At 23.9% G+C, this 27,824-nt stretch overlaps 8 protein-coding genes across 8 annotated transcripts; 5 read left to right on the top strand and 3 right to left on the bottom strand. All coding sequences in view use genetic code 6, as the record gives it.

The window, feature by feature from the left end:
- Nucleotides 1-435: 435 nt before the first annotated feature.
- On the top strand, nucleotides 436-1,449 carry TTHERM_00465010 (hypothetical protein; the record flags this gene model as incomplete). The annotated part of the gene is made up of 1 exon (XM_001024998.1): nucleotides 436-1,449. One exon carries the CDS (start codon nucleotides 436-438, stop codon nucleotides 1,447-1,449), a length of 1,014 nt encoding a protein of 337 aa, XP_001024998.1.
- A 437-nt stretch (nucleotides 1,450-1,886) lies between these two features.
- Nucleotides 1,887-2,972, top strand: TTHERM_00465000 (transmembrane protein, putative; the record flags this gene model as incomplete). Its single annotated transcript, XM_001024997.1, has 1 exon — nucleotides 1,887-2,972. One exon carries the CDS (start codon nucleotides 1,887-1,889, stop codon nucleotides 2,970-2,972), a length of 1,086 nt encoding a protein of 361 aa, XP_001024997.1.
- Nucleotides 2,973-4,680: 1,708 nt separating this feature from the next.
- On the bottom strand, nucleotides 4,681-7,906 carry TTHERM_00464990 (DNA topoisomerase I; the record flags this gene model as incomplete). The annotated part of the gene is made up of 8 exons (XM_001024996.3): nucleotides 7,694-7,906; nucleotides 7,448-7,584; nucleotides 7,113-7,389; nucleotides 6,738-6,926; nucleotides 6,508-6,688; nucleotides 6,201-6,448; nucleotides 5,481-6,144; nucleotides 4,681-5,414 (listed from the first exon to the last, which is right to left on the bottom strand). Exons 1-8 carry the CDS (start codon nucleotides 7,838-7,840, stop codon nucleotides 4,681-4,683), a joined length of 2,577 nt encoding a protein of 858 aa, XP_001024996.2. The 5' UTR covers nucleotides 7,841-7,906.
- A 1,654-nt stretch (nucleotides 7,907-9,560) lies between these two features.
- On the top strand, nucleotides 9,561-14,431 carry TTHERM_00464970 (hypothetical protein; the record flags this gene model as incomplete). Its single annotated transcript, XM_001024994.3, has 11 exons — nucleotides 9,561-9,688; nucleotides 9,790-9,974; nucleotides 10,514-11,114; nucleotides 11,451-11,982; nucleotides 12,034-12,304; nucleotides 12,362-12,442; nucleotides 12,504-12,610; nucleotides 12,662-12,817; nucleotides 12,882-13,224; nucleotides 13,278-14,095; nucleotides 14,159-14,431. 11 exons carry the CDS (start codon nucleotides 9,561-9,563, stop codon nucleotides 14,429-14,431), a joined length of 3,495 nt encoding a protein of 1,164 aa, XP_001024994.2.
- Nucleotides 14,432-15,504: 1,073 nt separating this feature from the next.
- TTHERM_00464960 (hypothetical protein) lies at nucleotides 15,505-17,913 on the bottom strand (the record flags this gene model as incomplete). The annotated part of the gene is made up of 1 exon (XM_001024993.4): nucleotides 15,505-17,913. The coding sequence occupies exon 1, from the start codon at nucleotides 17,872-17,874 to the stop codon at nucleotides 15,505-15,507; it is 2,370 nt and encodes a 789-aa protein (XP_001024993.4). The 5' UTR covers nucleotides 17,875-17,913.
- A 342-nt stretch (nucleotides 17,914-18,255) lies between these two features.
- Nucleotides 18,256-21,364, bottom strand: TTHERM_00464950 (glycoside hydrolase family 31 protein; the record flags this gene model as incomplete). The annotated part of the gene is made up of 9 exons (XM_001024992.2): nucleotides 18,256-18,492; nucleotides 18,553-18,682; nucleotides 18,799-19,299; nucleotides 19,361-19,572; nucleotides 19,630-20,138; nucleotides 20,226-20,575; nucleotides 20,635-21,173; nucleotides 21,227-21,297; nucleotides 21,343-21,364. The coding sequence occupies 9 exons, from the start codon at nucleotides 21,362-21,364 to the stop codon at nucleotides 18,256-18,258; spliced, it is 2,571 nt and encodes an 856-aa protein (XP_001024992.2).
- Nucleotides 21,365-22,007: 643 nt separating this feature from the next.
- On the top strand, nucleotides 22,008-23,360 carry TTHERM_00464930 (hypothetical protein; the record flags this gene model as incomplete). The annotated part of the gene is made up of 3 exons (XM_001024990.3): nucleotides 22,008-22,346; nucleotides 22,468-22,616; nucleotides 23,132-23,360. The coding sequence occupies 3 exons, from the start codon at nucleotides 22,008-22,010 to the stop codon at nucleotides 23,358-23,360; spliced, it is 717 nt and encodes a 238-aa protein (XP_001024990.3).
- A 751-nt stretch (nucleotides 23,361-24,111) lies between these two features.
- TTHERM_00464920 (hypothetical protein) lies at nucleotides 24,112-27,417 on the top strand (the record flags this gene model as incomplete). Its single annotated transcript, XM_001024989.2, has 5 exons — nucleotides 24,112-24,450; nucleotides 24,540-24,699; nucleotides 24,764-24,880; nucleotides 24,955-25,089; nucleotides 25,517-27,417. Coding segments are annotated over 5 exons (2,523 nt in total), but the record flags the coding sequence as incomplete, so codon positions are not given.
- Between the last annotated feature and the right edge of the window lie 407 nt (nucleotides 27,418-27,824).

The raw sequence follows: 27,824 nt of genomic DNA, 5'->3' as shown, positions 1-27,824 counted from the left end.
ACAACTTAAATCTTTTATAATGCTTGATCAAATTTAATCACTTACAAATATTGTAATTTTTTCTTTTGATTTAATGTTTAGATTCCCTTTACTTTCTTTCATAAATAGAAAAATTCACGATTTTATTTTTATGCATTTTTGATATAAAATATGTAAAAAATCAAAATATTATCATTTCAAGATGAAGATGGATTTATTTATTTATGATATTTTACAAAATATGAAATATTTTATTGTAAATAAATTGCATATATTACTAAAATATTTTTTAATAAAATTATTTCATGTAACTATTTTATTGTTCATTCATGGATTTAATACTTTTTTTCGTATTTTAAATAAAAATAAAATGAAAAAAAGGTTTATATCCTCATAACTTTTTCAAAGTAAATAAAAATTAATTAGAAATTACAATAATATCTGAAATTAATAAAAATGAATACTGGAAAAATTTTGCTCATAACTATTGCTCTTTTAAGTTGTGCTTTGTCTGAAAGAATATCTGTACCTTTAAAGCTCAACAATAATAATTAACTCTATCTTACTGCTAATGTAGGTAGCTCTGCCTAGTGCTAAGTTGATTTCTTATTATCAATTAACACTTGCAACAGCTCTATACAAAAATCTGCTAAAGAACTTGAATAATGTGGAGTAGAATTTGTTGGTTTAAATCCATATTTTAAGGGTTTAAATTATCAATCTAAAATCCAATTAGGCAGTTAATAAAAGGTCTTGAATTTTACTGCTCCTAATGGCAGTAAATCCTAGTTCTATGGTGAGAGTGTTTTGTGTTTAGGATTCCAACGTTTCGATTTTGAACTGAATACTCTTTTGTAGCTTTATTAAACAAAATAAATTTCTGACTAAAAATTCTTCATAACTTTGAATAACCTCGCTAACTCTTAAACAGGACAAGTTATTGGATAAATTGATTTTGGTGCTCCTGATACTTCAATCACTACTAGCTAGTTTGTTAATATAAAAAATGTGTTCAATATCATATCCTTTGATGCTCTATCTAGAGATTACTTTACCTATGGTAGTGCTAAAATTTATACTCAAACTTCTGTTTATTTCAATTTAGATTCGCCTTTTTCAGGAATTCCAAACAACTCTTTCTAGTTACTTTTAAATATTTTGATGTAACAAGGTATCAGTTATGAGCTTGATAGTCAACTAAACACTTTATATGTTAAATCGATTGAGTAACTTTAGGACATAACAATTTAATTGGTTTAATCAGACAGCAAGACATTTTTACTCACTCTTAAACCAACTGAGTATACTAGAAAAACAGCTGATGGTAAATTCTAAGTGTTAATTTACCCTGTGTTCTCATAGTAGCAATCTTTCTACTTAGGCTACACTGCTTTACAATCTTACTACATTGGTTTTGATTTATAAAGCTAATCAATTTCTATTGCTTAAATAAACAATAATTAAGTTTGAAAAAATAATATTATATATTATGAAAAACTTAACAAACAAATAAATAAATAAATAACTTTGTAAAATTTATTTTATATATTATAAAATTATTTTAAATATAAGCTAGATTCAAAAAATACTTCTGAGTTAAGAAAAATATGTTGTGTATGTTTTAAATTTTTTTGCTTTATTTTTTTGTGAAAGAATTTTAGTGTAATAAGTAAGACTGACTCTATTGGGTGGAGTTAATTAGATTTCATCAGAGAACAAAATTAATTGTGTTCTTCACAAATATATCAATTATACTTTTATTAATATTGAATATTTATTCAAGGAGAAATATTTTTTTATTTATATGATTGATTATTGATTGGGTTGTTTCTTGTTATTAAATTTAAGAAGAAAAAAATTAATTAATTAATCCTGAAATAATAATTTAAAATAAAAAAAGAAGAAAAATGATCAATTAAAAAAAAAACGCTTTGAATCTTGTAATTGCATCCATGATAATATTGCTTGGATGCAGTTAAGCCTTTGCTTCTAAAGTTACTCTACCTTTGAAGTAGTATGAAGATGGTGCTATTTACTTTTAAGTAAAGTATGGGCCTTAAAAATGCGAAATGGATATCTTCCCTGTATTCAGCGAAGATTGCTATAACATTATTTCTAATCCCTCACACTAGACTGACGTTTGTGGAGCTAAATATATCGGAGATGATAGTTTCTCTAAAAATCCTAATTACTCTACTGAATTCGATTTAGGAAATATTAAGACAAATCTTAAATTCGTTACCTCAAACTATTATGACTAAGTCGGAAAAAGATAACTCTGCTTTTCTTTCTAGAGGTTTAAATAAGACAATTTAATTGTTGAATTATTTGAAAATAAAGTTATTTAGAATCAAATAACTTACGTTAACTTGAACAGTACTACTTTGTAGAACGTTGGAGATGCAGTTGTTGGAACTATTGATATTGGAGAACCAGATGCATCTTTGATTAAATAAGGTGCCTCTTTCATTGAATTAGCAGTCTACTCCATTCCTGATAGTCTATATTACAGCGCTTACTGCTAAGGTGCTTTATACTCTGACTAACCACTAGGAGTATATGTTTATGCTCATTTTAATTTAGACTCTCCCTTCACTTAACTACCTAGTGATTCTGTAAATCAAATCCTTAAAGTATTTGACTAAAAGAATATTAAATACAGAACTGAATAAATTATCATTTCAAAGCCTGCTGACATCTTTTTACCATCTGTTGATTAAATAGAGCCTTTATACATTTACCTCAAAAACAGATATGGAAAAATTTACACTGTTACACTATAACCCTACTAGCTTTATAGATAATTACCCAGTGGTGAATACTAGTTATTAATTTAATAACAATTAGGCCATCTTAACTATATCTAATTCGGTAGTACTGTTTTTGACACTTATTACATTGGTTTTGATTTTTAGAATGAATCAGTTCAAATAGTAGAAAAAGCTCAAAAACAAAAATCATCAAGCTTTAGAGGCTCTTACATTGTCTAATGAAAAATTTATATAAAATAGAATGCATTTATTAATTATAGTATAAATAATTATTTTTTATAGCTTAAAAATAAAAATTATTATTTCTAACAAATTATTTTTGATTATTTTCTAAATAAAAAATTCAAATTTTATTTAATATAAAATTTAGAGATAGTTTTATCTTTTTTAATAAAATAAGAATAAATCTTTAAGCTGCTTAATTTAAATGATTGAAATAATTTTTTTAATTATTTGTAAAATGGATGAATGCCAAATACGATAAAAATAATATAAATTAATTCATACTTTAAATCAATAATTGACAGAAAACAATTTCTTTTTTATCCATCTTGAATTTTTTCAAAAATATTTTTGTATATTTTTCTTTTAAAAAAGTACTTTAAAATATCTAATTTTAAATATCTTACAAAGAATTTTTGAAATGATATAAATAAATTATTATTTATAGTGAATAGAAATTTACAATGTATATAAGAATAACAAAAATAGTTAATAAATTATAATTGAAAATCACTACCCTAAAAAGTATGGAATCAAATATTTTTGATAAACCTAATTAATTATCACATATTATATTTCATAGATAATTTAATTATAGATTAAATATAAAAGAAAAATGAGTTCTTTAGCACAAAAAGTTCATAGTCTTCTAAATTAGTATAATTAGTTAATAATTTAAATAATACTAATTAATTTGTTTAAAAATAATATTTTTTAATAGGATAAAACGAAGTTTTTAGCATGATAATTAATAAAAATAAAAAAATATGAAACAAATTTTTAATATAGCAAAATCAAATATTAACTAAATTAATTAAAAAAACATTAACAATATAGATTTTTTAACAAGTAAATATTTTTTAATTAGGGTTATTATCTTAAAATATCTCATAATTTTTTTATAAATACAGAGTTTAGTTACGAGTTTTTTAATTAATAAATAAATGGCAAAAAAAAACTTAAAGTCTTTATTAAACTATTGAATATTTTATCATAAATAATTTTATATTATAATTTTTTACTTTTTTAAATAGGTTCATTTTTAGTTAATAATTTAAAAATAAAAAACTAATTTATTCTTTAAATTATAGCTAGATAATAAGATAAATACTAGAAAAAATAAATAAAACTAATTGCTGCTAATATAAAATCTTAAAAAAATTTGAACTATCTTAATGCCTATAATTTTATTATTGTTAAATCTCATTAATTATCAATAAAATTGATATATAATGGCTTTTTAAAATATAAAATTAGTATTATAAAATCTTAAATATTATTTAAAAATAATTAAAAAAATGAATTCTAAAAATATAAAATAGATTCAACTTTATCTCAAATATTATTTAATAACTATTAAGAAAATTTAATTCCTTCTAAACAATAGATAGTTAATTAATTAATTTTACATTTTTTATCTCTAAAATAATGTGATTTATTATTTTTTGAAAAATATAAAAAACAAAATTAATAGTAAATTTTGATTCTATTTTTGCTCTCAAAAACTTTTTTAATTAAATAAAATTAAAATTGAAACTATTTTAAAAGAAAGAAGAAAGAAAATAAATTATGTGGATTTAATAAAAATATTTTAAAATAATTTTTTTAAAACTTGGTTGCAATAATTTTTTCAAAGCTTAAACTATGTGTATATAAAAAACGTAAATATTTTTATTCTATTAGATTAAATCAAAATGAAAAAATCATATCATAAGGATTCCTTATTATGATTTTATTCATTCTCTTCGTTTTTTAGAGTCTTTTTTGATTTCTTTTTTGTTTATTTAAGATTTAGCATGTCTGTTAGCTACTATTCTATGCAATCACTGGCAAGCAAGTACGATTACTAATCAGGATTTTAAGTTTATTCTCTATTTTGCTATCTTTTATCTTTTTAAACATATTAATCTTTTTTATGTTGTGTTTTCTTTTTTTATGTATTTCCTAATTATTATTATTATTGCTGTTAAGTATTTGAATTACCCTATTTTTATTAAGAGCTGTTTTAATTTTAATTGGTTTGCTCATCTACTTATTAGATATCACTTACGTTTTATTCAACTAACTTAGCAGGATTTAATTAATCAAGAATACTAGGGAATTGTTATTCTTATAACTATTAATTATTGCTGTAATTTTAATTATTGTTGTATTTATTTTAATTTTTATATTGGTTATTTTATCTATTGTAAGCAGCATCTTTTCTTTAATATTTTTGTTATCCCTAATAAGAGTTGCTATTATTATTATCATGATCGTTATTATTTTAGTAGTTTTGATATTTTTACTTCTAAATATTATTCTATTTATATTGGTTTCTATGCTAATTTTATTGGTAATGGTTATGCTTATAATTTTGGTGCTAATGTTGATTTCCTCTTTTATCACTCCAATTTCTATGATTTTGACTTTCTTCCTCATTTTCTTCTTCGTTTGATGAGTCTAATTTTTTGAAATAAAATTTTTAAGTATTTAAATAAATATTCTTTAAAAGATTAAATTGCTTACCTTGGAGGAATGATTTAATCAAATCAAAATGGAAGTCCAATCTATTTGATTGAGAAACAAAATTTTCATACTTTTATTTAAAAATTTTTATTTAAGTTTCGACAAGCTCATCTTTTGTCATCTAACCTTTAGCTATTTGAGAAATTTACTCTTCCATATTTCTTCTTAGCTCAGGAGCAACTAATTAATTATCAATATCCTTATATGCATGAATGAGAGCAATACCGAGTTAAGTGGGAATAAGCTATCTTTCTTTAATATTTACATAAACGTAATTTCTGAGAATAATATTGTTTATATGCTAAGGCATTGAAGCATCTGTTCCTATGCCATTTTATTCCATAAGTCCTATTAAATCAGATTCTGACAAATAGCTGGGAGGTTAAGTTAGTAACGTTAAGACTTCAGCTTATTCATACTTGATAGCAACTCCTTCCTCAATTTTTTCAATTTTAGGATTACTTAAGCACACTGACTCCCATGGTACTATATCTAAGTAACCAGAATGAAGTAATATAGATTTTTTCATTTCAAATTCATTTTATCCTGAAGACAATATATAAGTTGTATTTTCGATTTGAGCATCTTACGAGAGTGATCCCAAGAAATTTTTACAAACTAATTCATAAATCTTCATTTATTATGGATTTAAGGATTGTGGAGCCTATTTAATAGAAAAAATAAAATTTTAATATTATTCATTTTTTATTTAGATTTTACATTTTAAGTAGGAGTAATAGGTGGGTGATCACCTGAATCTACACCCTTGTAAGGTTTATTGAGTGGTTCACTAAGCAAACCTTTTGCATAATTAGCCATATTATTAAATTTAGAATTAGAGATAGCATGGAGAACTGATTTAAAATCAAATTCGCCTGGGTATTTAGTGGTTTCAGTTCTTGGGTAAGTTATAAAACCAAGTAAGTACAAACTTTCAGCGATATGAATTGCATCGTGAGGTCCAATTTCTTTAAACGAAAAATAAAAGTGCTTAAAATTTAGATTTAAATTTAAAAATAAAAATTACCATATTTTTTTGATGCTATTCTAAGCATATTTACAGTATTCAAACCAACAGGTCTTGATTTTATTGCTTATACAGTTGAAATGCTTTTGACCATTAATTAATTGCTCTATTGGACTTCGCTAAGAACTTTTTTGGCTTCTTCTTGATCAAAAGTTTGTTCTTTTGACCATTTTGCTGTTGCCTAAAATTATTAAATTTTTTAAATGAATGACAACATTCAGATGATTTACATATTCACTTAGATTAACCTCAACTGTGTAGTATGTTTATGGCTTAAAATTTTCAATTTCGTCATGTCTTTCAACACAGAAAGCTAATGTTGGTGTTTGGCAAGGACCGTAAGAAATCTTTTTCTTGCCCTAAATATTGTACTTATTTTGAAGATATCTTGTTTAAAATTTACTAAAAGAAAGACCTAGCTTTAAATTGTAAAAAAAAAATTATTTTTATTTGTTTAAGATATTTTTTGAAAAAGATGAAAATAAATAATTTTAAAGAAAACAATGCAATAAATTGCAATAAAATTCTAACATTAAAATTTTACAATTAAATAAATTTTTCTTTAAATATTTAAAAATAAGAAGAGTTTTTCTATAGGAAAATACCTTAAGATCAAGAATTTATCTGGCATCTACTGCAAGAGATTAATTTAAATCAGGCTCAGCGATGAGCTACTCATATGCTTTTATTATATCTACTTGAGTAATTGAAGAGAATTTAGCTCTGAAAATGTATTTTGAATTCCTATCAAACACGTTCAAAAAACTATCGCATACTTATATTACTTCAAAACAAATATTTTCTCCTTCTCTATCGTTATCGAGCCATAAAACGAGGAAATTGCATCCTTAAGCTTCATTTTTTAAGTGCTAAATGATAGTGCTGATTTTAACAAAACATTATTATGGTTTTTTTAAGTCTAAGTTAATAATTAGATTACGATGATGGGCTTGAGAATTTTTTGATAGTTGGAGCATCAAACAATTTTATAGGATCTACATCATTTCCATTGTATTCTGGAGAAAAATCTGTGCTAAATATATGACCAACTACAGAAGTAACTTTAATCAGGCAAGGCTATAGATAGTTTATAATATTAATATGAATATGTCTATAAAATGGATATTATTGTGTCAATAATAATGTTGCAAATTTTCAAATAGATAAAATCGTAATTTAATGCTACCATTTAAAAGAAGTAAGAAGGGAAAAAATGAACTTCATGGTTATTTCTTCTTTAAGTATGAACTTATTGAGATAGAGCTTATGCTATTGTTCTAGCTATAGATGGCTTTTCAGCAACCATCAAAACCTATACTGGAGGAAAACTCATTATTTCAAAGGCTTAATTGGAATTATATTTTTTTAAGATACTGAATGTTTATGAAATTTTTATTGATTATTAAGTTTATTATTATGTCAAATAATATCTTTTTGCATTTACTATGCAATTCTTTGCCTTATCTTATCAATCAATCAATCATTTGTTTATCAATCTACATGCATACAATAAATTAAATTTTATATAATTAAGATTGAATTCCAAGGTAATTAATATCTGCATTAAGATATCTCTTATCTTAATAGATTACTATCTCCTTCATTTTACTAGTTGATTTATTTTATAAGATTTATTTAATTCGGATCAACAAAGAAAACATCTAATTCATTCAGATAACCTCATTTCTTAAGTTATTTAGTTTAAATATTGACTATTATAAGATAAATTTAAGGCATTCTATTTCCTAAACAAGTTTTAATTATTTTATTTAGAGTGTTCTATATTGTTTAGATAATTAAGGTTTATTGATGAATAATTTAATTAACAATTTTAAAATAAATTAAAATATTTTATAAATTTTTTTTATTTTAAGTATTGTGTAACTCTCATAAAAAAATCTGAAAAATTATTTAATTATTTTGGAAGTCCGATTTTTTTATTTCAATGCAAAATAATTTCAAAAATATTAAATTTAAAAAAATGTTATTATTTTATTGTGTTTAAAAATATATACTTATTTATTATATTTTAGTTGATAGGTTGAATGATAAAGCTCAAAGAATTTGGACTGATTTTTGGAAAAATTATATAATATAATTTTAATTTTTGTAAATGAATAAAAATTAAAAATGATTTGGATAAAGGATTAAAGATATTTAAAAAATTAATCTTTTAACATATAGAAATGAAAATCTATCTTCTCATCAACTAATTTATTTATTTATTATTCAAAATAAAAATGTGAAATAAATCAAAACTAATAAATTTTGCAATCCTTAAAATTTAGAGGAAAAAAAAAATTAATTGTGATGAGGAGAAATAAAATTTTGAAAAAGAGGAAAAATAGATTGAAAAATGCATACAAGAAAATATTTAGAGAAAATAAAGATTATTGGTATGTTAGATTTATTTTGTGCATCTCTAAGAAGAGACCTACCTTCTTATAATAAGTTAGGATGATGTCTTAGCATTTAACAAAAGGTTCATGAGTGAAAAATTTTAAAATTGATATTAAGTTAAGTGAATTTGAGCCTATATATTAGTATATTAGCTATATTGATATATGATTAAATGAATACATTGATTATATTTTACTCATTTAATAAATCAATAAATAAATAGATAAATTGATAAATAGAGATAGATATACTTGGCACATTCATTCATCCATAATTAAACTAATTCAATTTATTAATCTCAAAACTGTATAAATATCAAGTAATATTTCATTTAGTTAGTTAGTTAATTAATTAATTAAGTAATAATTATGTGAATTGCATTTAAATATCAAGTAAAAAAACAAAGAAACAATCAAACAAAAAATTGATTAAAAGAAAAGAAGAAAAGAAAAATAAATAAATAAATTAATTGATAAATAAATAAGGACTTGTAAATCAAAAAAAAGTAGTTTGTATACAAAATTTGTATATTTATTTGCATATATTTAATTACAAATATAAAGATAATCATAGACAACGTAAGAAGGGGGAATATTCATATTTAATACTCGTTCACGTTATTTAAGCTAGGGGATATTTCATAATCAAAAATCATGGGCGATAAAGGTGATAAAGATGATGATAAAAAACAATAATAAAGTGAAATTAAGAATGGAGTTGAGAAACTCATCAAAATTGACAAAAAGCACGCAAATTTTGAAATCAATGACACTTTATTTAAGTACTTCAAAACTCTACTTTTTTTTAAAGACTTTTCTTACAAATTTACAAATGTAATTGGGGGTATCGCACATAATTTATGATATTTCTTTTATGATAAAGTACCAAAGTAAAAGTCCGCAACATCAATTCCAGCACATCAAGCTCCATTTTGGGCTAGAATCAACCTGAAAATACCTTGAGGTGTTTCTGGCGTCACATTAATAGATACTACTTTAGGAAATTAGATACAAATGAAATGGAAAGATTGTCCTATCTTGATCAATTATTCTCCTTAAAATAAGATAGTATGTTAGCATTAAACTATTCCTTTGATTTCCTCCATTCCATTTATTGATTTCTTCATATCACATCCCACTGCAAGCCTTTCACTTTTTTCTATTTTCTTATATCCTTACTAACAAAAAGCAAGAGAGGCTCTTTTATTGCCTAATAAAGAAAGAAGTTTTAATTAGTGTTCTTTTAATTAATATTATTATATTGATTAAATCTTCATTTTTGATATCAGTTTGTCAATTCTGCATTCATTTCAATAGAATATTGATTGCCCAACTGATTCTTTCTACATAAATTTTTTTTCTATTCATTTATGAATATAATATTTCCTTTTTGATTAATATTGGCAATAAGAAATATAAAAAATATTAATCCTTCTGTCTCTCTATCTAATTAATTACTCTAAAAATTTTATTTTTCAAATTTTTAGAAAAATAATCAAAAAATTTCATTTAGTCATCAGGGCTTAATTAAATTTGATTTTGTTCCCAACACAAAAAAATTCATGCAAATTGCAAATGTATTTACAAACATTTATTTAATCAAATAGCTTCTCTTCAAAGGCAGAAGTATGCAAATCACATGGTTTACACTGCTATTTAAAATGTTATAGATAAAGAAAAATTTTTGGGTGATCAATAGTAATCTCCAGAAGTGCAAAAAATTCTTTTCAAAATAGTTAAGGTTAATTGCAACATTTAGGCTTTGATTTATGAATGTCACTTTAAGGATAAAGCAAATTTGAAATTCTTAGATTAAATTATTAAAGAAAGAGACTAAATTACTCCTAAAAAGAGTACAAAAAAGAAAAGCATTAACGACTTGCAAAATGAATTATAAAAATTGAAAGCCATAGAAGAAAAGCTCTTAAAGCAAATAGAATAAAATTCAGATTAAGATTCAAAGCATAGCAAAAAGAAAAATGGACATTAAAAAAAAGCTTAGAATTATTCTGATGAAGATAGCAACAATAGTGAAATAGATTAGGAAGATAATGATAATAGCAACAATCACGATAACATATCTACTGCTTCAAATGATGAAATAAGTTATTATGCAAAGCATAGTTCAAGAAAATTAGATTTTGAATAGGAAAGACTAGTCAGGCAATTAGAGGAAATCAATGCTATCAATAAATTAAACCTAAAAAAGTAAATATTTCAACTTAATTTTTAAAACAAAATTTTAAATTCTGAACGATAAAAAAAATTGAGAAATTAAATCTATCTTGTTCTTATCAAAATTTGATTAAATTTCAAAATTAACCAAGAAAGTTTCAACTAGATCTTATCAAAAATCATTATTTTTGTAAAATTAATATGAAATTTTTAGGAGAAATTGCATAACTCTTAAAAATTATTCAGTATCAATATAATTAAGGCATTCCTGATAAGATTTGATTATTTCTGATGACTTATTAATCATTAAAGAAATCAAATTTTTCTAATTTTCTAAAAATTTTTATTTAATTTTTTTTTTTTAAATAGGCTAAATTAAAAAGTACAAGCTGAACTTAAAGAAGGAAAATAGATCTTTTTTGAAAATCAAAATGACAATAGCAGTTTAGTAGTTCACGATAAGCACTCGCAAGGCAAACAGCAGCAAACCAAGCAAAAGAAAAAAAGCAAGAAGAACAATGAGTATTCCTCAGACCACACAGATGCAGGAGTTGTAGATACTCTACCTAAATTTGGAGGATTTTAAAAAGAACTAGGAAAGGACCCTCGTCCTAAGATGTCTGAAAAAGAAATTAGCGATTTGCACTTAAACTATTTATAGCAGTTGATATTTACTTTAGAAGAAAAATAAGTTGCTGACTCCATTTCTAAGATAACAAACTGTAAAAAAGAATCTAAAAAAGAGTTTCACTATGAAGTAATGTTTGAAGATGCTCTAAACTCTCAACCTATCTACATAGATGAGAAAACTTTACTTAGATTCAACGAATACAGAGAACATTCAATGTTGAGGAAATACAATTTACCTATTAAAACTCTCTTTTCCTCTACTTCTCACAATGTAAAATAATTAAAAAAGTAGAAATGTTTTAAAAAAATTAAATTTAAATAGTATGTTCAACTCACACAATATGTCACAAACAGAAATAAACCAAATCCTTATAAAGATCAAGATATCTTAGATACTATTAAAAGAAATTCTAACTAGCATCATGACCAAACCCACCATAAAATCATTAATATGACTAGAAACTTTGACATATGCCATCATTGTAGATAAATTTTTGAATTAGGGTATCTAGTTAAGTGCAATTATAGAAGCTCAGTCATGGGAATGCCATAGTCTAGCCAATCAACTAACGATCAAATATTTATTTCATAAAGTAGCTTTTATAATAAAATTTGACTCAAATAGTAAATAATTTCAATTAAAAAAATAGTTGTTGATTATGATAGCAATCAAAGAAGACCATTCTTAAATAGAAAGAGAAACAATTACAATTCTTATATTAAGAAAAGCAGTAAAATATTTCAATTTTATTTAAAATCTAAGCTTTATTTTTTCATTTATTTTAAATAAAGATGGTGAGTTAGTTTGTAAGAGAAAATTTTGCATTCACTGCTTAAAGTAAAATTATGATTTCAAGCATGATCAAAGCAAGACAGATTGGGTCTGTCCATTTTGCCAAGTAAATAAATTTAATGTTGAATCAAAAATAAAATTTTTCTTTTTAAAATAGAATTATTGCCACTGCATAAGATGTCTTAGAAATGAGTAAATAAACAAGCTTAAAGGTATATATTTACTATATGGTGGCGATATATAATATTTGGAGTAGGAATCTATGCTTAATAAGTACTTGCGTCCTCTTTCAGAAGAAGACAGAAAGAGAAAAGTATTTATATTATTTATCAGCATTAAAATTTAGGAATAAAAATTAAAATAAAATATTTTATTAGGAAAGAGACGATATTTACAATAGGGCAACGAATAGCAGCATGATAGTATTTTAAGTTTAAAAGCAGACTTATGAAAAGGAAGTGGAAGAAGAAAAAACTCTACAAACTAAGTTAGACGATCTTACCTACGTTAGATTAGATATGGAACGAGTAAGATTAGTTATATCTTAAGTTTGCAGAAGAGAAAAACTTAAGCACTTTTAAATACTAGAAGAATAAGAAACATTTAAAAAAAAGGAGCAAAAAATATAAATATAGCTTGAAAAAGCCTCAACTAAATTGAAGAAGCAGCAAGATAAAGAAATAGCCTAAAATTAAGAAAAAAAGAAAAAAGCTGAAAAAGGTATTTTTTATTTAAAATTATTTTTATTTTAAAATATTTCATAATCAAAATAGCTAAAAATGGAGCAACAAAAAAGAATGAAAAAAAGAAAGAAGAAACACCCAAAAAATCCGCAAAGGGCAAAAATAGAAACTCTAAAAACTCAGATTAAGAAACGGAAGACATTTAAGAAGAATCAGAAAATTCTTCTTTGTAAGGTGATTCCTCTGAAATTGAATAAAGCAACTAATCAGACGTTGAACAGGACAGTGAAGAAGTCACAAGTGATGTAGAAAACAGCTCACAATAGGAATCTAGTGGGCAAGAAGAAGAGGAAGAAGATGAAAATGAAAATGATCAAGAATAGTCAAGTAAATCATAAATAATCGAAGATGAAGATGAAGTAGATCAAACAGATTCCTCAGTTATAGAGTAAGAAGAATCTGAAAATGCAGTTACAGACGATTCTAATGAAGAAGAGTAACAATAAAGCTAAGAAGAAGAAAGTGAAGATGAAGAAGAGGAGAATTAAGAAGAGAATGAATAGGAAAGCTAAGAAGAGGAACAAGATAGCTAAGATTAAGAATCAGGAGATAAAGATGTAGAAGAAGAAGAAAATGACGAAGATTAGACTGAAGATGCTGATGATGAAGAAAGTGAAAATGAAGAAGTAGAATCAATTATTTAATCAGATGAAAGTACAATAGAAGAAAACCAAAGAAATAAATAAAAAACTAGTAAATAAAAGCCTACGAAGAATGGAAAAGTAGCATAAACTAAAGCTTAATAAAAATCTAAAAGTAAAGAAAAAGATTAAAAGAAAATTAAGTAGGTCTCAACAAAGAAAAAAGAGCACATAAAAGCAGAAAAAGATAAGAAAAGCAATAAAAAGGTAAAAGAATATTTTATATTTATTAAATAATTTATTGAATAAACAATATTAAAAAATGAATAGGATCCTAAATCAAAGAAATCTAAAAGAGGCTTAAGTTCATTATTTAGTAAAGAAATAAAAAATTTAATGAGAAACTAAGATCCTTCTATTTTATAATTATCTTCAAAGAGGGAGAAGGCCTTAAGGTCAGCTACAAATCCTATAGAAACAAATTAACATAATCATAATAACATCACTAACGGAGTTAATAATAAAAATAAAAATAATAGCAATAATACTAAATAAAATATTTCTAAGTTCGAATAAACACCTAAAAAGAAATAAAAAATTTGAAAATGAAAATAAACATATTTTGTGAAGAACAATTAATTACATCTAAAAAGAGCTTTGTTAAATAAATAGCTAACAAGTAAATTTATAAAATATAAGAACTAATTAATAATAAAAGTATAAGATAATTAATTAATATTTCCAGAGTAACCAATCAAAAAACCAATTAATTGAGTGAGTTATTCTAAATTAATTAAATTCTTACCCTCAAACTTATAATCCATAATTAATTAATTAATTATTTTAACTATTAACAGCAAGCATATAAATGCACTTTAAATAAATAAATATTATCTAAAAAAATAATTAAAAAGATAGATAGATAGAGTGTTTATATTTATTTTTAAAATATTGTAGTTTAATAATTTTAGAGTTCATATTTCAATTATTTTATTTTTAAGCCTATATTAGGCTCACTTTTTAATTCATCAATTTTATTTATAATTAAAACAATTAAACAATTAAATTCTAAAGAGTTTTATAAATTTTTTAGGTTTTAATTCTATATTTAAAATAACAACTAAAGTAAATTATTCAATTTTTAATGATTTATTTAATTTTTATAGTTTAGCTTTATATAAATAACCAAATTAATTAATAACAAACTAATTCATAGAATTTCTACCTCTCAAATATCTATTTAATTATTTTCTCTATGAAAGCCATACATCATCTAAAAGATTTTTAGTAAATATCATCTAAAAATTAAATTAAATTGATAGATTGTTTACTTTTATTTTTAAAATATTGTAATTTAATCATTTTAGAGTTCAAATTTCACTCAATTATTATATTCTAAATCTAAATTTATGCATTTATTTCTCTTTCTAAGTCACAAAATTTGATTGTTAATACAATTAATTAGTACAACAATTAAACATATTAATTATATAAATTTAAATTCTTTAAAATAAATATAAAAATTAATTAAATTTCAAATTTTTAAGAATTTATTTATTTTTGATATTTTAATTGTGTTAAAATAGTAGATAAATTAATAAATATGTTAAGATTTTATATGAAATAATTTAAAAAAAAGAACCGCATTTATTTAGGTAAAACATAGTTTAAGCTTTTCAATCCAAAATACTTTCGAATTTCATCATTTTTCTTTTTTGGTCTTTAGTTTGATTCTGAAGGTTGTTAATTACAGCCTTTTTAATTTGGCCTGTGCGTTGACAATCATTGTTTAAAAACCAATTTTTAAAATGTTATGCATAATTTATTTGCAGCCAATTCTTCTGCATATCCTCTAGCACTCTTTCATATAAGTAGCTAGCATATTTATTTATGAATTAAATTTATTATGAGTCCATTCTTAGCAAATCTTGTAAGGCTTATCTTTGCTCTTTGTTTTATGTCTTTTCTTCAATAACTTTTTTTATTTGCTTTTCAGATATTACTCTCTCAACCCACATCTTTTTGTATGCATTTTTCATTCCTTTCCATTACTCTCTGATATTTTGTTCATCTTACTAAATTTATTTCTCCTCCTTTTCATTTGTTTTTGAGCCTTCAATTTTCTAAACTGAACCTTTCTTTTGATTTTTTGGAGCAACTGGTTTTTCTTAACAGAGAATTTTGTCATATCCAAATTTCAAAAACTCCTCAGTAAATTGTTAAAAGGCTGCTTTGATCAATTTTTCTTTGCTCAAAATATATCTCTTAGCTCTATTTATGTATCTTTCTATGATTGAATTACCAAAGACTTAAACTTCTCTTTCAGTGACAAAATGAGTTGCTTATTTTAAATAACCATTCTCTCTTGATCTCAAAATTTACTCAACCACTAAGCCAATAATTTTGCATAAACAATAACTCAAAAATGGGACAAAAACATTTAAGCACTCAGAAAACTAATTGTTATATTTATTTATATTCAGAAAATCCACAAAGAGCTTTCTGTTTCCATTAGAAGTAAATGTTGTACATCTAACATTCATAAAATAATTCCATTCCTCATTACTCATCTCATCAGTTCTTTCTTTATTAAATCTAATCCTATCTTCTTCATTTATTTATAACTTATCTCCGAAGTGAGAAAATGAATTTTCGCCATTTTACTCTTTCAAAATGCCATTATTATTTAAAGAATTGCTTGTTGTAGCTGTTTAACCTACATTTTAAGGCTTATTTTATGGTAAAATAACTTCGTCTTTTTTATGTTCCTCATCTAAGCTAGCAATTTTTTCAATCTAATTTAATGTATCTAAAGTGTCTTAAATATCTTCTTAATTATCTTCAAGTCCATCTTATGCTTCTTCCTCTTCATCATCTTCTTCTTAGTTGTCATCAAATAATAGAATATCTTTTTTCTAAGTAACTTCAGTTTTCTTATTGATTTTACTACTTGATAAAGAACTTTCTTCTAATTTACGAGAATTTTAATTTGATTAATTGTTATTTTCTTCTTCGTCATCTCTATCGAAATGTTCTTTCATTTCTCTTAATTAATGATCCTCAGCTTAATCTTCTTCATATTCCATTTAGTCATTTTCGTCTCCACTGCTATCCCCACTACTTTCAGAATCATTCTAGCCACTGCCCTTTTTATTATTTTTGTAAAATCCTCCTTCTTCTTTAATTCCTTAATATGTCTCTCTAAATCGTTGATAAATTTTAAATTATTCAGCAAAAATAGTCTAGAAATACTAATTAAAACATCGCTTTATAGTTTTGGTTGCCTTAGGAAATACAAATTTATCTTTAGAAGTAATACTTTCATCTTCCAAATCATATAAATTTTATGAATTCTATTTGCTATACTTAACTAGTTTCTGCATTAATTTCTTATCAAATATTGCTTTGAGAATTTCTTCAATTTAGGAGTGCATCATTTGCACAGCTGATTCATCATTCTAAAGTAAATCACCATAACTATACATAATCTTTGATACAATGCTATAAAAAGGGAAAAAGGGGTTAGATTTTTCATGATACTTTGCCAATTCTTCAAATTTATACTAAGAAGGATCCATCCTAAATTTTTTATCTTTTCTTCCACTTTTTATATTCTGCTAATCTTCATGTTCTCTTAAAAGCTAATTCAGTATAATAGGATTGTTATCATTTTAATCTTGATTTTATGATTTGTCTTCAGTCCAAACAGGTGCAGAAGGATTGAAAAATTATGTTTTTTCATTTTGCTGAGAATTCAAAGATTATTTCCCATTATTTTTACTTTATTCTTTTAATAATTTTTCCTCTTTTTTAGAAATTTTTTACTTTGATAAGTAATTCATTAATTTTTCTGCCTTCTCCTTAGATAGCTGATTTGCAATTTTCATCAAAACTTCAGTGCTTATCTAAGTGAAAAACTTGAAGCTCTCATCCGAAACTTGTTTTTCGCTAAGTATTTTGTTTGCTTTTGATAATAATTTTATTGATTCCTAATCTTCATAATCATCCTCTTCTTCTATTTTCTTATCATCCTATATCCCACTCATTTATTTATTAGCAGCTTAACTTATGTATTGATTTTGTTTACAAAAATAATAATATATAAATCTTAAATTAATACTTGATAGAAATAAATATTAATTATTTTAATGCAAATTTAAAAGTAAGTTTATGAGCTTACTAAATAAATGCTCTTCATTCTCTCAACTAGAATTATTATTTAAATAAAATACAAATTCGTTTATAAATGTATGCTTAAAATTATATTATTTTCCAAAAGATTAATCATTTTTATATCTATTTATTTCTTTATTATTTAATTGATTACTTTAAAAACATAAAAATAAACTTATTTCATAAAAGTATCGAATAATAACTGTTAATTTTCATGTCTAGAAATATATTTTAAAATTCACCAGAATAAATCATCAGAAAAGATGGAAACTGTTGGATTTATTAAGGTTAATTGATAATCCTGTAATCTTTAAAGTGTCTCCTTCAATAGTCATATTTTCGCTTAGTTATAACTCATTGAGATTATTTAAACCGCATAAAACTACCTAGTTGACTTCAGTCATCCAGTATTAGTCTTATAATTTAGATTCTACATCTAAATGCAATTACTTATCCTTGTAGCTTAAATTGCTAACGCAAAATTATCCGCTCTTTAAAAAATAATAAAATAAATAAATAAAAACTTGAATTAGTTAAAAATATTTTGTTACTTTTGAGTATTTAAATGTTTAACCATCATCCATATAGAAGTTACCATGAGCCTCTTATTACTCATTTAAGCAAATGATTAATTAAAGAGGGCATTTTTATCTAATGTCTTCGCTAGATCTATAAGTTGTTCTATATAATTAATATATAAAAAATAAATATTAATTGATTAATTATTAATAGAAAATAAATTTAATAAAACTTATAAAGTAATTAAATGAACAAATATTTAAAAGCTATAATGTTACTCATTTTGAAGGATCTAATAGAGCAATACTATGGCACCTCCTCTGAAGAAAACAGGGATTATATCAAGAGGGATGTTTTCGATATCTTTAGAAGTATCAGTAATAGCATAGTTGTTATTGTAATCATACCATCTACCTTCAAGTCCCTTTAAATTAACTGAAGTTTATTCCTTTCTTACAATAGGAGCAACTAAAACATCTTTTCCAATCATATAAACCTACTCTTCATTAAACAAATCTGTACGACTAGGATAGTTTTACCAAAGAGCTCTCATCACTGGTAGACCAGTTCTTTAATGACGGAAAAATTCACTGTACCAAACAGGTAGGAATTCATATCTAGTTCTGATGGCTTTTCTTATATTTTAACAAGTTTCCTTACTATACAACCAAGGTTCTCTTCTATCACAAAAAGTAGAGCTATGACCTCTAAAGAAAGGCTAAAAGGCACCAACTTAATACCATCTTATGTGCAAATCTTCAGGAGGGTTACCTTCAAAACTTTTAAAATAAAATTATTATTGAAAATTATTTATTGTTAAAAATTAAAACAATATTTTACCCTCCTACATCAGCTCCGCAATAAGGAAAACCAACTGTGCTGAATGTCAATAACATAGGAGTGTGGATCGTTAAGTATTCCCACTTTGCTTCACTGTCTGCTGTCCAAATTGCAGCATATTTTTGAGAGCCAACCCACCATGAACGAGTGAGCACCAATGGTCTCTTTTAATCATTTTCTTTTTCTCTCTACGCCAAACCCTAGAAACTAGCCTATTGTATTCAAAGAATTTAAAATTAAGTTATTTCCTTATAAAAAATCTTTTTTACCATAGCTTAGGTGAGTCCATATAGGTTATGGCCAAATGTGTGAGGGACTTAGTAGTTTTTAACTTTGTTCTTAACAGTGTGAATATTATCTTTAATCATAGTTTCTTCAATACCCTTGAAAACAGCTGGTTCATTCATATCGTTCCATGTATAAAAGTTAGATGTTGAGTGTTTATATTTGGAATATGAGTATAAACTTGCCCAATATTTTCTGACATCTTCATTCAAAAAGTCTAACCAATTACAGTCACCTGGCCAGCATTTACCAACAAAGTCAGTTTGATCTGGATTCTTTATAAAAAAGTCTTATTAGCCTTTGCTTTCTGTATAAACATAGTATTCCTCATCAATTAAGACATGAGGATCAACAATTGTAACTATTTTTCTTCCTTTACCTTCTAACTTTCTCACCATCAAATCTACATCAGGATATAGCTCTTTATCAAAAGAGAAGTATCTCTTTTTGTAACAATGATCAATATCTAAATAAATTACATCGTAAGGTATACCTTTTATATAAATATATATATATATTTATTTATATTACTTATTAAGTAAAATTGGATTTTATTAATATTTTGCTCATAATTAATTACCTAACTCATCAAAGTTTGTATCAACATAATCTACATCTTTTTAATCCTTAAATGAATATCTGCAGTGTTAATATCCAAGTGCAAATAACTAAGGAAAAACAGAATATCCTATAGTGTCAGCAAGCTTCTTGTAGAATTTTTCAATACACTAATCTGCAAATACAACTAACTCGAATTCACCATTTTCACTAAGCCAATTCACGTTGCTTGTTTGCTCCAACTTTTAAATATCAACATATGTTTCTGTACAGTTCCTCCAGAAATATCCTGTTGTTATATTTTCGTTATGACTAATAAGGATAGGAGCAGTTCCATATAAACTTCCTTTAGAATGGATAGGCCATAAGTATCTTTTTAATTATTTTTTATAATAAAGAATAATTCTTTTAATAAATTTTTAGTGAAAAACCTGTCAAGATTATAAAGACGGTATGGCTTATCGTTGGAAGTATCAACTAAATTAAAGTGATCGGGATGCTCAGGTATGCCATAGAGATTAGAAGAGAATAAATGAGTGTGAGAAGATACTACTCCATCACAGAAAAGTGAGTTCATTTCAAGGAAGTTATGGTTATTCTAAGAAAATGACAATTGGAATGGAGATTTATTTATTTTTAGATTTAAGTTTGCATTTAAAACTTGGAGATGATAATGGCATCCATTATCTACTAATTCGATATTATCAATATTTTCATTTAGTAATGGTAAGGGACCTACAACATCATCTAATTAGAAATCCCAAGTATTACTTTAATTTTTAGCTTTAAAGTAAAGAATTCCATTTTCAAAAATAGTAAGTTATATCTAAAGCTCATTAGGATGGTTTTCATCTTGCTCTAGGGTGATTAAGACTTGTTGTCTTCCTTTATCAAATTCTACTTATTTAACACTTTATTTTCTTTGTTCTTTTCCTTAGCGTAGATCTTTGAGTGGTTCAACAGCCCAGTCCTTTAACATTCATTTTATATGTTTCAATTCTACCAAATTTAAATAAATTTTACCAAAACTTTGTAATTGTCAACTTTTTCTTTAGGAGCTTACTCTGCAAGTATAGGCTATTCCTAGATTACTTCTAAATCTTAAAATTAACCTAAAGAAAATGAAATATTAAATTTACTTTCTTATTCTTCAGTACTCATTTTTTTTATTGCTAGACCTGATAAAAAATATCTGATTTTATTTTTTAATTTAATTAATATCAGAAAATATTTTGAGCGGAAGATACTTATTAACAACTAATTAATTAATAATAATCAGATCCCAATCTGAAGTTTTAAAATTAATATAAAAGTTAATATGATAATTATCAAAATCAACTTTTATTTTTTTACATCAACTTTGTTTAAGTTAATTTATTTGCAAGTTGAATTTTAAAGTATTTTTGCTTCTAAATTAACAAAAGTATTAACTCATTAAAAAAAATAAAGAGTTTTTATAAAAATAAAATCATTTTTTTAAATATTTTAATCAAAAACAAAAAGCTTAAAAAAAAAAAATATTTAATTTAAAAATTTAAAAATAAAAAATAAATCTAAAATATAAAATTATAAAAAAAGATTCTAAATTTTAATAATATTTTTTTTAATTAAAAAATAATTTAATTAAAACTGGCTGCTGATTATTTAAGAATATCTTATCTTAAATCAATAAAAAATATTTAAATGAATAAAATGAAAAGATTTCATGCAAAGATTTATTATATTTTATTGAATATTTATTAAAGAAATAATGAATATATATTTAATAGTTTAATGATAGCAATTATGAAATGAATATTATTTAATGAGCATACTTAATTTGATAAAGAATGTGTTGAATATGCTAATAAACATATATATCTTTGTATAGTATTTTAAGTAGCTAAAATACAATAATAAAGTGGGGCTTATTTATTAGAATGATATTTATGAATGTTTGTATGTATATATGAATGAAAGCAATATTTTTATTTAGTGTTAAGAATATGTCTCAGTATTTTTTAATGCAATTAGAAAGGAGAAAGAAAAGGAAAAAGATTAGTTTGATAGATAGATAGATAAATAAAGAAAAAAATAAAGATTATTAAAAAAAGCTAATTAGATTTTAAAGAGGATAAGTAAGATGAATACAAAATCATTCGAAGTAATAAATACTAATAATAGTTTTAAATTATTAAAATATAAATAAAAAGCTTATGGGCATTATTTAGCAATAAAAGTAGACTGCGTGAGCATTAAGTTAAATTTTTACAAAAAATAAAAAGGTTTTGATCCATTCTTAATATGCATTTGATGTTTGCAGAGAGCAAGTTTACAATTTCGAGGATTGTAGATAAACTGATACTCCTCTTCCCAAGGATCCCATTCATTGTAAAGCTTAAGCCAAAGAAGTCCTTTCATGTTACAAAGAAGCGTAATTAAAATATCACTGAATTAACTTAAATTTCAAATAAATTTAGATTTTAAGCTTAGTTTTGTTAGCGACATTTTAAGAATAGCCTTTATTTTCAATAATAAATGAATGAATGATTGAATGAATGATAAACTTAAAAACAATGTATTAGAAAATAAAAATCAAATATTGTATAAGGATACTTAAGTAAATATAAAGTGCTAATTTCAATATTTAGAATGGGGATTTAATTGATTTTATTTACTGCGTTTAAATGCAAAAGATACATCTAGGCTATCTCTTTATATAATTGTCTGTTTTAATGTGTGTATATCTCACACACATACAAAAACATAATAAATAAATAAATATATACACTTTGAAATAAATCTAATAAATTTTTGATCTTTGAATAGTTGGTTTGTTTGTTTGAATTGGGTGGGTTTATCACTCGCTCGATCATTTACTTCAATTATTTAAAATCATTTAAATAAAATATTTTGTTTGCACTCTCCATAAAATTATTTTAAATTAAGTGAAAAGATGGATCCTATTTGTTTGAGTTCTTTCAACGATTCTCGTGAATGCATGTTCAAGTCTGATGGCAATTTGTATAACTGTAAAACATGGATTAATTAATACGTTACCTGCTAAAAGAACCCTGCTGCTTTCGCTGAGTTCCTCGAAGCATCTACTGCCGAATAACTCAAATCTAAGAAGTTCGATTTCGTTAAAAACAGAGGTCATAGTGATAAATATTTGTGATTACTTAAGCTTAGCAAATTATAAGTAAGTAGCTCATTTTAACTAAAAACGAGTTTTAATTCTGACACTTTCTTAAGAGATTATTGTATTTTATCAAAGTTAACTGATATAATTAATAGGTTTCAATCTCATATAAACAAATATATTAAGTTAATCTTTGGTTATCAGTTATTTATGCATAATTATGTCTCTTTGATGTTTGTCGACTTTTTACTCAATTATTCTACCTATAAAAACACACTTTCATTTCAAATAAACTAAATTCAAAAAAAACATTTATTTATTTTGTAATCAATCAATAATATTTGTTTATTTTATTACTTTATTTATTTCAAAGGGGGTTTAAAATATCTATTTCTCAACTAATTATTAACAAAAAAATCAATCAATCAATTCTACTATTTATTTTCAAGAATTGTTATATTATTAAATGAAAAAATAATAAATAAATAAATGGTTGATTGATTGATTGTAAAATTAATTTTCAGATTGAAAGTATAAATTTTTTACTATGATTAAGCAAGATTGTTTTGATAAAATTAGGATTGCAAATACTATTAAATGAATAGTTTGCTTGTTTATTCTTTATTTATAGTCCATCGAATTATAAATAAATTAGAAACTAATGAAAACAAATAAAAACCAATAGTTTGTAGTGTTGAATAAATTTATTTAATTACTATATTATTTATTTAATTAATAAGTGAAATTTCATTTAATTTGCTTTACATTAATTTTTTATATGTAAATAATAACTTATACTTAAAAATTCATAAAACTAACTTAGAATTATAGTTTTTTAAGCAATAGAAATGTTTAATATGGATACTTCGCCTACAAATTAGGCTGAATTTGTTACAACTTAAGAGACAAACTATAATTAGCATGCTGGGGATAAGTATGGATAATCAGATTATTACTAAGATGAGGAGTAATACATTGAATTACTCGAAAATAGCAAGGAAGATGGCTAAAGAAAATATGCATCCTAAATGGGTAGAAATCATCAAGGAAACAATAAGTATTCAATAAGCTAGTTAGAAGGTCCTCAAAACAAAAAAGAAAATAAAAAACAAAAGAACTTTAAAATGTAATTCAACATTTTTAGTTTGAATTATTGAACACATTTTTCAATTAAACTTGTAGATTTACCTAATTATTTATCATTTTATTTAATAGAAATAAGGTTCCTATTAATATAGGTACAGAAAGACCTTTCGTTATTGATACAAATGTAGGTAAAACTAATAAATTATCATATAATCCTCTTACAGACGATCATTTAAAGGGCTTTTTCTTGAATAAGAATGTGAGAAAACAAATAAAATAAAATCAATTAGTAAATAAATAAATCATTTTAAAAATGTAAACAACACAAATTAAACTTATATTGTTTTAATAAGGTTGATAAGGAAGGCAGAATACTTGATAAATATTTTGTTAAGCTCAATAGCTGCAAAGAATCTCAGCATAATCCAACTCACAACGTTGCTCTACCTTTTAAATTAAATTTATCAGATGTAATACATACTAATCTTTAATATTTGACTTAAATTACTCTAATTAATTATTGTTATAAATTTAACTATTACAGAATTAGCTGTATAAAGATGAACTAAATAGATTCTTTGACTCTAACAAAGATGAACATTCGAACTACTAATTTACAAATCATAATGACTAAGATATAAAAATAGAAACTCTCTAAGATGACATAGAAATCAAGAAAGTAAAAATATATAAATAAAATTTAAACACAAATATTTTTCATTCAGATATTATTTAAACTGTTGAACATTTATTTAGACCTTCTACCATCTGTTTTCAGTTTTCATGCCACTCTTTGAATACTAAATTTTTATTTATATCTTTACATTGTTATTCTATTTTTACTTAAGTATCAAAATGCTTGATAGATAGAATTTAACTTTTGAAATTTTGGGTAAAAATATAAAATAAATTTCATTGATTAATAAAATTATTGTGAGATTTTTTTGTTAATTTTATTTTAGCATTTTATCATCTGTTCTTTATTTATTTCTACTATTTCATTCACAATAATGAAGCTAATAACAATGGAATTGAAAGATCGTTGATCTTAACAATGTTTATATAAAAAAATCAAATTTACTCAATTTAAATTATTTTTTTATTAGGATCTACTAAAATCTTATGACTCGCCTAGGGATAGAAGAAGGGTTAAAAGGTTTAATTCAAGTTAAAAATAATTAGTATAACAAAGCATTTACTAGCAAACTTATCTTTCTGGAGTAATATCTGATAGATTTCAACCTAATAGCAATAGAACATATGTTAAAAGTGCATAAAATGGCTAGAATGGACTTCCATAATATTATGTTAAAAATGAATACAATAAATGTAAAACTCCAGATCCTTACTACTAAAAGTAAAATTTTGAAAACGATTAGTTTAAACCTTCAAATAGACCTATTTAAAATAAAACTGCTTATTAAACTAGCAGCTAAATAAATAAAAATTAAGATGGTATTTAAGCTAACAGTCATTAAATAGATAGATAAAATATGCTTTAAGAAGATAAAAATTTAAAACAAAATAGTTCAACCCAATAAATAGAAAATAATAAAAGTTTAGATGAGAGAAAAAAGTAACTGGTATAAAGAAAGTAATTAATTAAGAAATAATAACTTGAATTAGCTAAAAAGTAAGCTTAGGAAGTGTAAATGAAACTGGCAAAATAAAAAGAACTTTAATAGTAAAAGCTTTTACTAATCTAGAAGCAAGAATAATAAATTTAGCAATATAAATTACTCATGTCTGCTTCTTAGACTAAAATAAATGATTAGAATGAAAAATCTCCTAAAAGTATGTTAAATAATTCTCATATTTCTTATTAAAACTCGAGTGTTACAAATCACACTTAGAGCATAAGCAACTATCTTCTGAAATCACCAATCATACCAACTAAACTATAGAATGGTAAAAGACCTAAGCTAGCTGTATATGCTGTGAATGATACTTACACTTAATATGATAAGCAACTGTTTTAATAAAAAAGATGTCAGAGTGTAGAATCAAATCATAACAATTATTCAAGCACTAATGCTTCACATTAAAATCAAATTAGCAACTAAAATGATAGTTATATTGATAATCAATCGATTCTTTAAAAGTTAAATCAAAATATGATATAAATTTAAAATTTATAAACCAAAAATAGCCTTAAATCAACTACTCCTTTATCATCAAATTCAAAAGAAAACCACTCTCTCTCTCAAGCTAAGCAACCATTTAATAAGTTTAATCAAAATAAAATAACTTCTCTATAAAATACGAAGAAAAATAATAAACTAAATGATTCTAAAAATTAAGAAATTAATCAAGTTAAAGGGAATACATTCTCCTCTGCATCTGCAAGCAGTAACAAATCCAATTAATTTGAAATTAGTAATAAGAAAAGTATTTAAATTAACTATTCAGATACAAAAGGTAGGGTTACTCCCTTTTCTCCTTCAAAAAGAGAGCCATCACAAACCCCAAACAAGTTATTAGCTAAAAAGTAAGAAAATTAGAATGAACATTTAAATAATCATAATACTTAGAATAATTAATAAAAGTCTGAATAGTTGGAGTAAGAATAAGAATAACAGTAAGATAAAAATGAAAATACTCCAAAATAAAAAGACATTAAAGATAACGAAAATTTGGAAAATGATGATAATTAAAACTCAATGTCCAAAAACGAATTCAAAGAATACATGATCAAATAGGTTTAAAATATTAAATAAGATATGAGCAGCATTAAAGAAATTTAAAGTTGCACTACTCCAGATAAACAAATCTCCAAAGAATAGTTTGAATAATTTATATCTAAATACAAAACTAAGGTCAATTAGCAATAAAGCGCTTAACTGACCGATTTAAGTTAAAACTAAGAAAATAAAAATTGATTAAATTTAAATCTATTTAATATAAAAAAGATATAAACAAATAATAACATACATTTTTTAGTTAAATTTATTTTATTTATTTATTAGTTTTTTTCTAATTCATTTCACTTTTGAACTTACAAGCAAAGAGTATAAATTCTTAATTTAAATAAATCTGATTTATTTGTTATAAATTAAAAATTTTGTTGTCTTTTTGATAAAAAATATATAACTATTTTCCAAAATAAATAAAAATTAGTTTAAATTCTTTTCAATAAATAAAAAAATGAAAAATAGTAAATTTTAATATTTAACTATTTTTTTATTTCAAATTTTATGTGAAAATATTCAAGAATTTAAGTTTTTAGTATCTATAATAAATATTATTTGAATTACTCTATGACATTAAATATAAAGTATATGAAGATAAGATTTATTTAAAAAAAATTAATTTTTTAATCTTTCAGTTTGTTTCTTGGGGTTGGGGTTGGGGTTGGGGTTGGGGTTGGGGTTGGGGTTGGGGTTGGGGTTGGGGTTGGGGTTGGGGTTGGGGTTG

This window comes from Tetrahymena thermophila (genome assembly GCF_000189635.1).
Source record: "Tetrahymena thermophila SB210 genomic scaffold scf_8254371, whole genome shotgun sequence".
Lineage (NCBI taxonomy): Eukaryota > Ciliophora > Oligohymenophorea > Hymenostomatida > Tetrahymenidae > Tetrahymena > Tetrahymena thermophila.
This window is presented reverse-complemented; position numbering and strand designations above follow the sequence as displayed.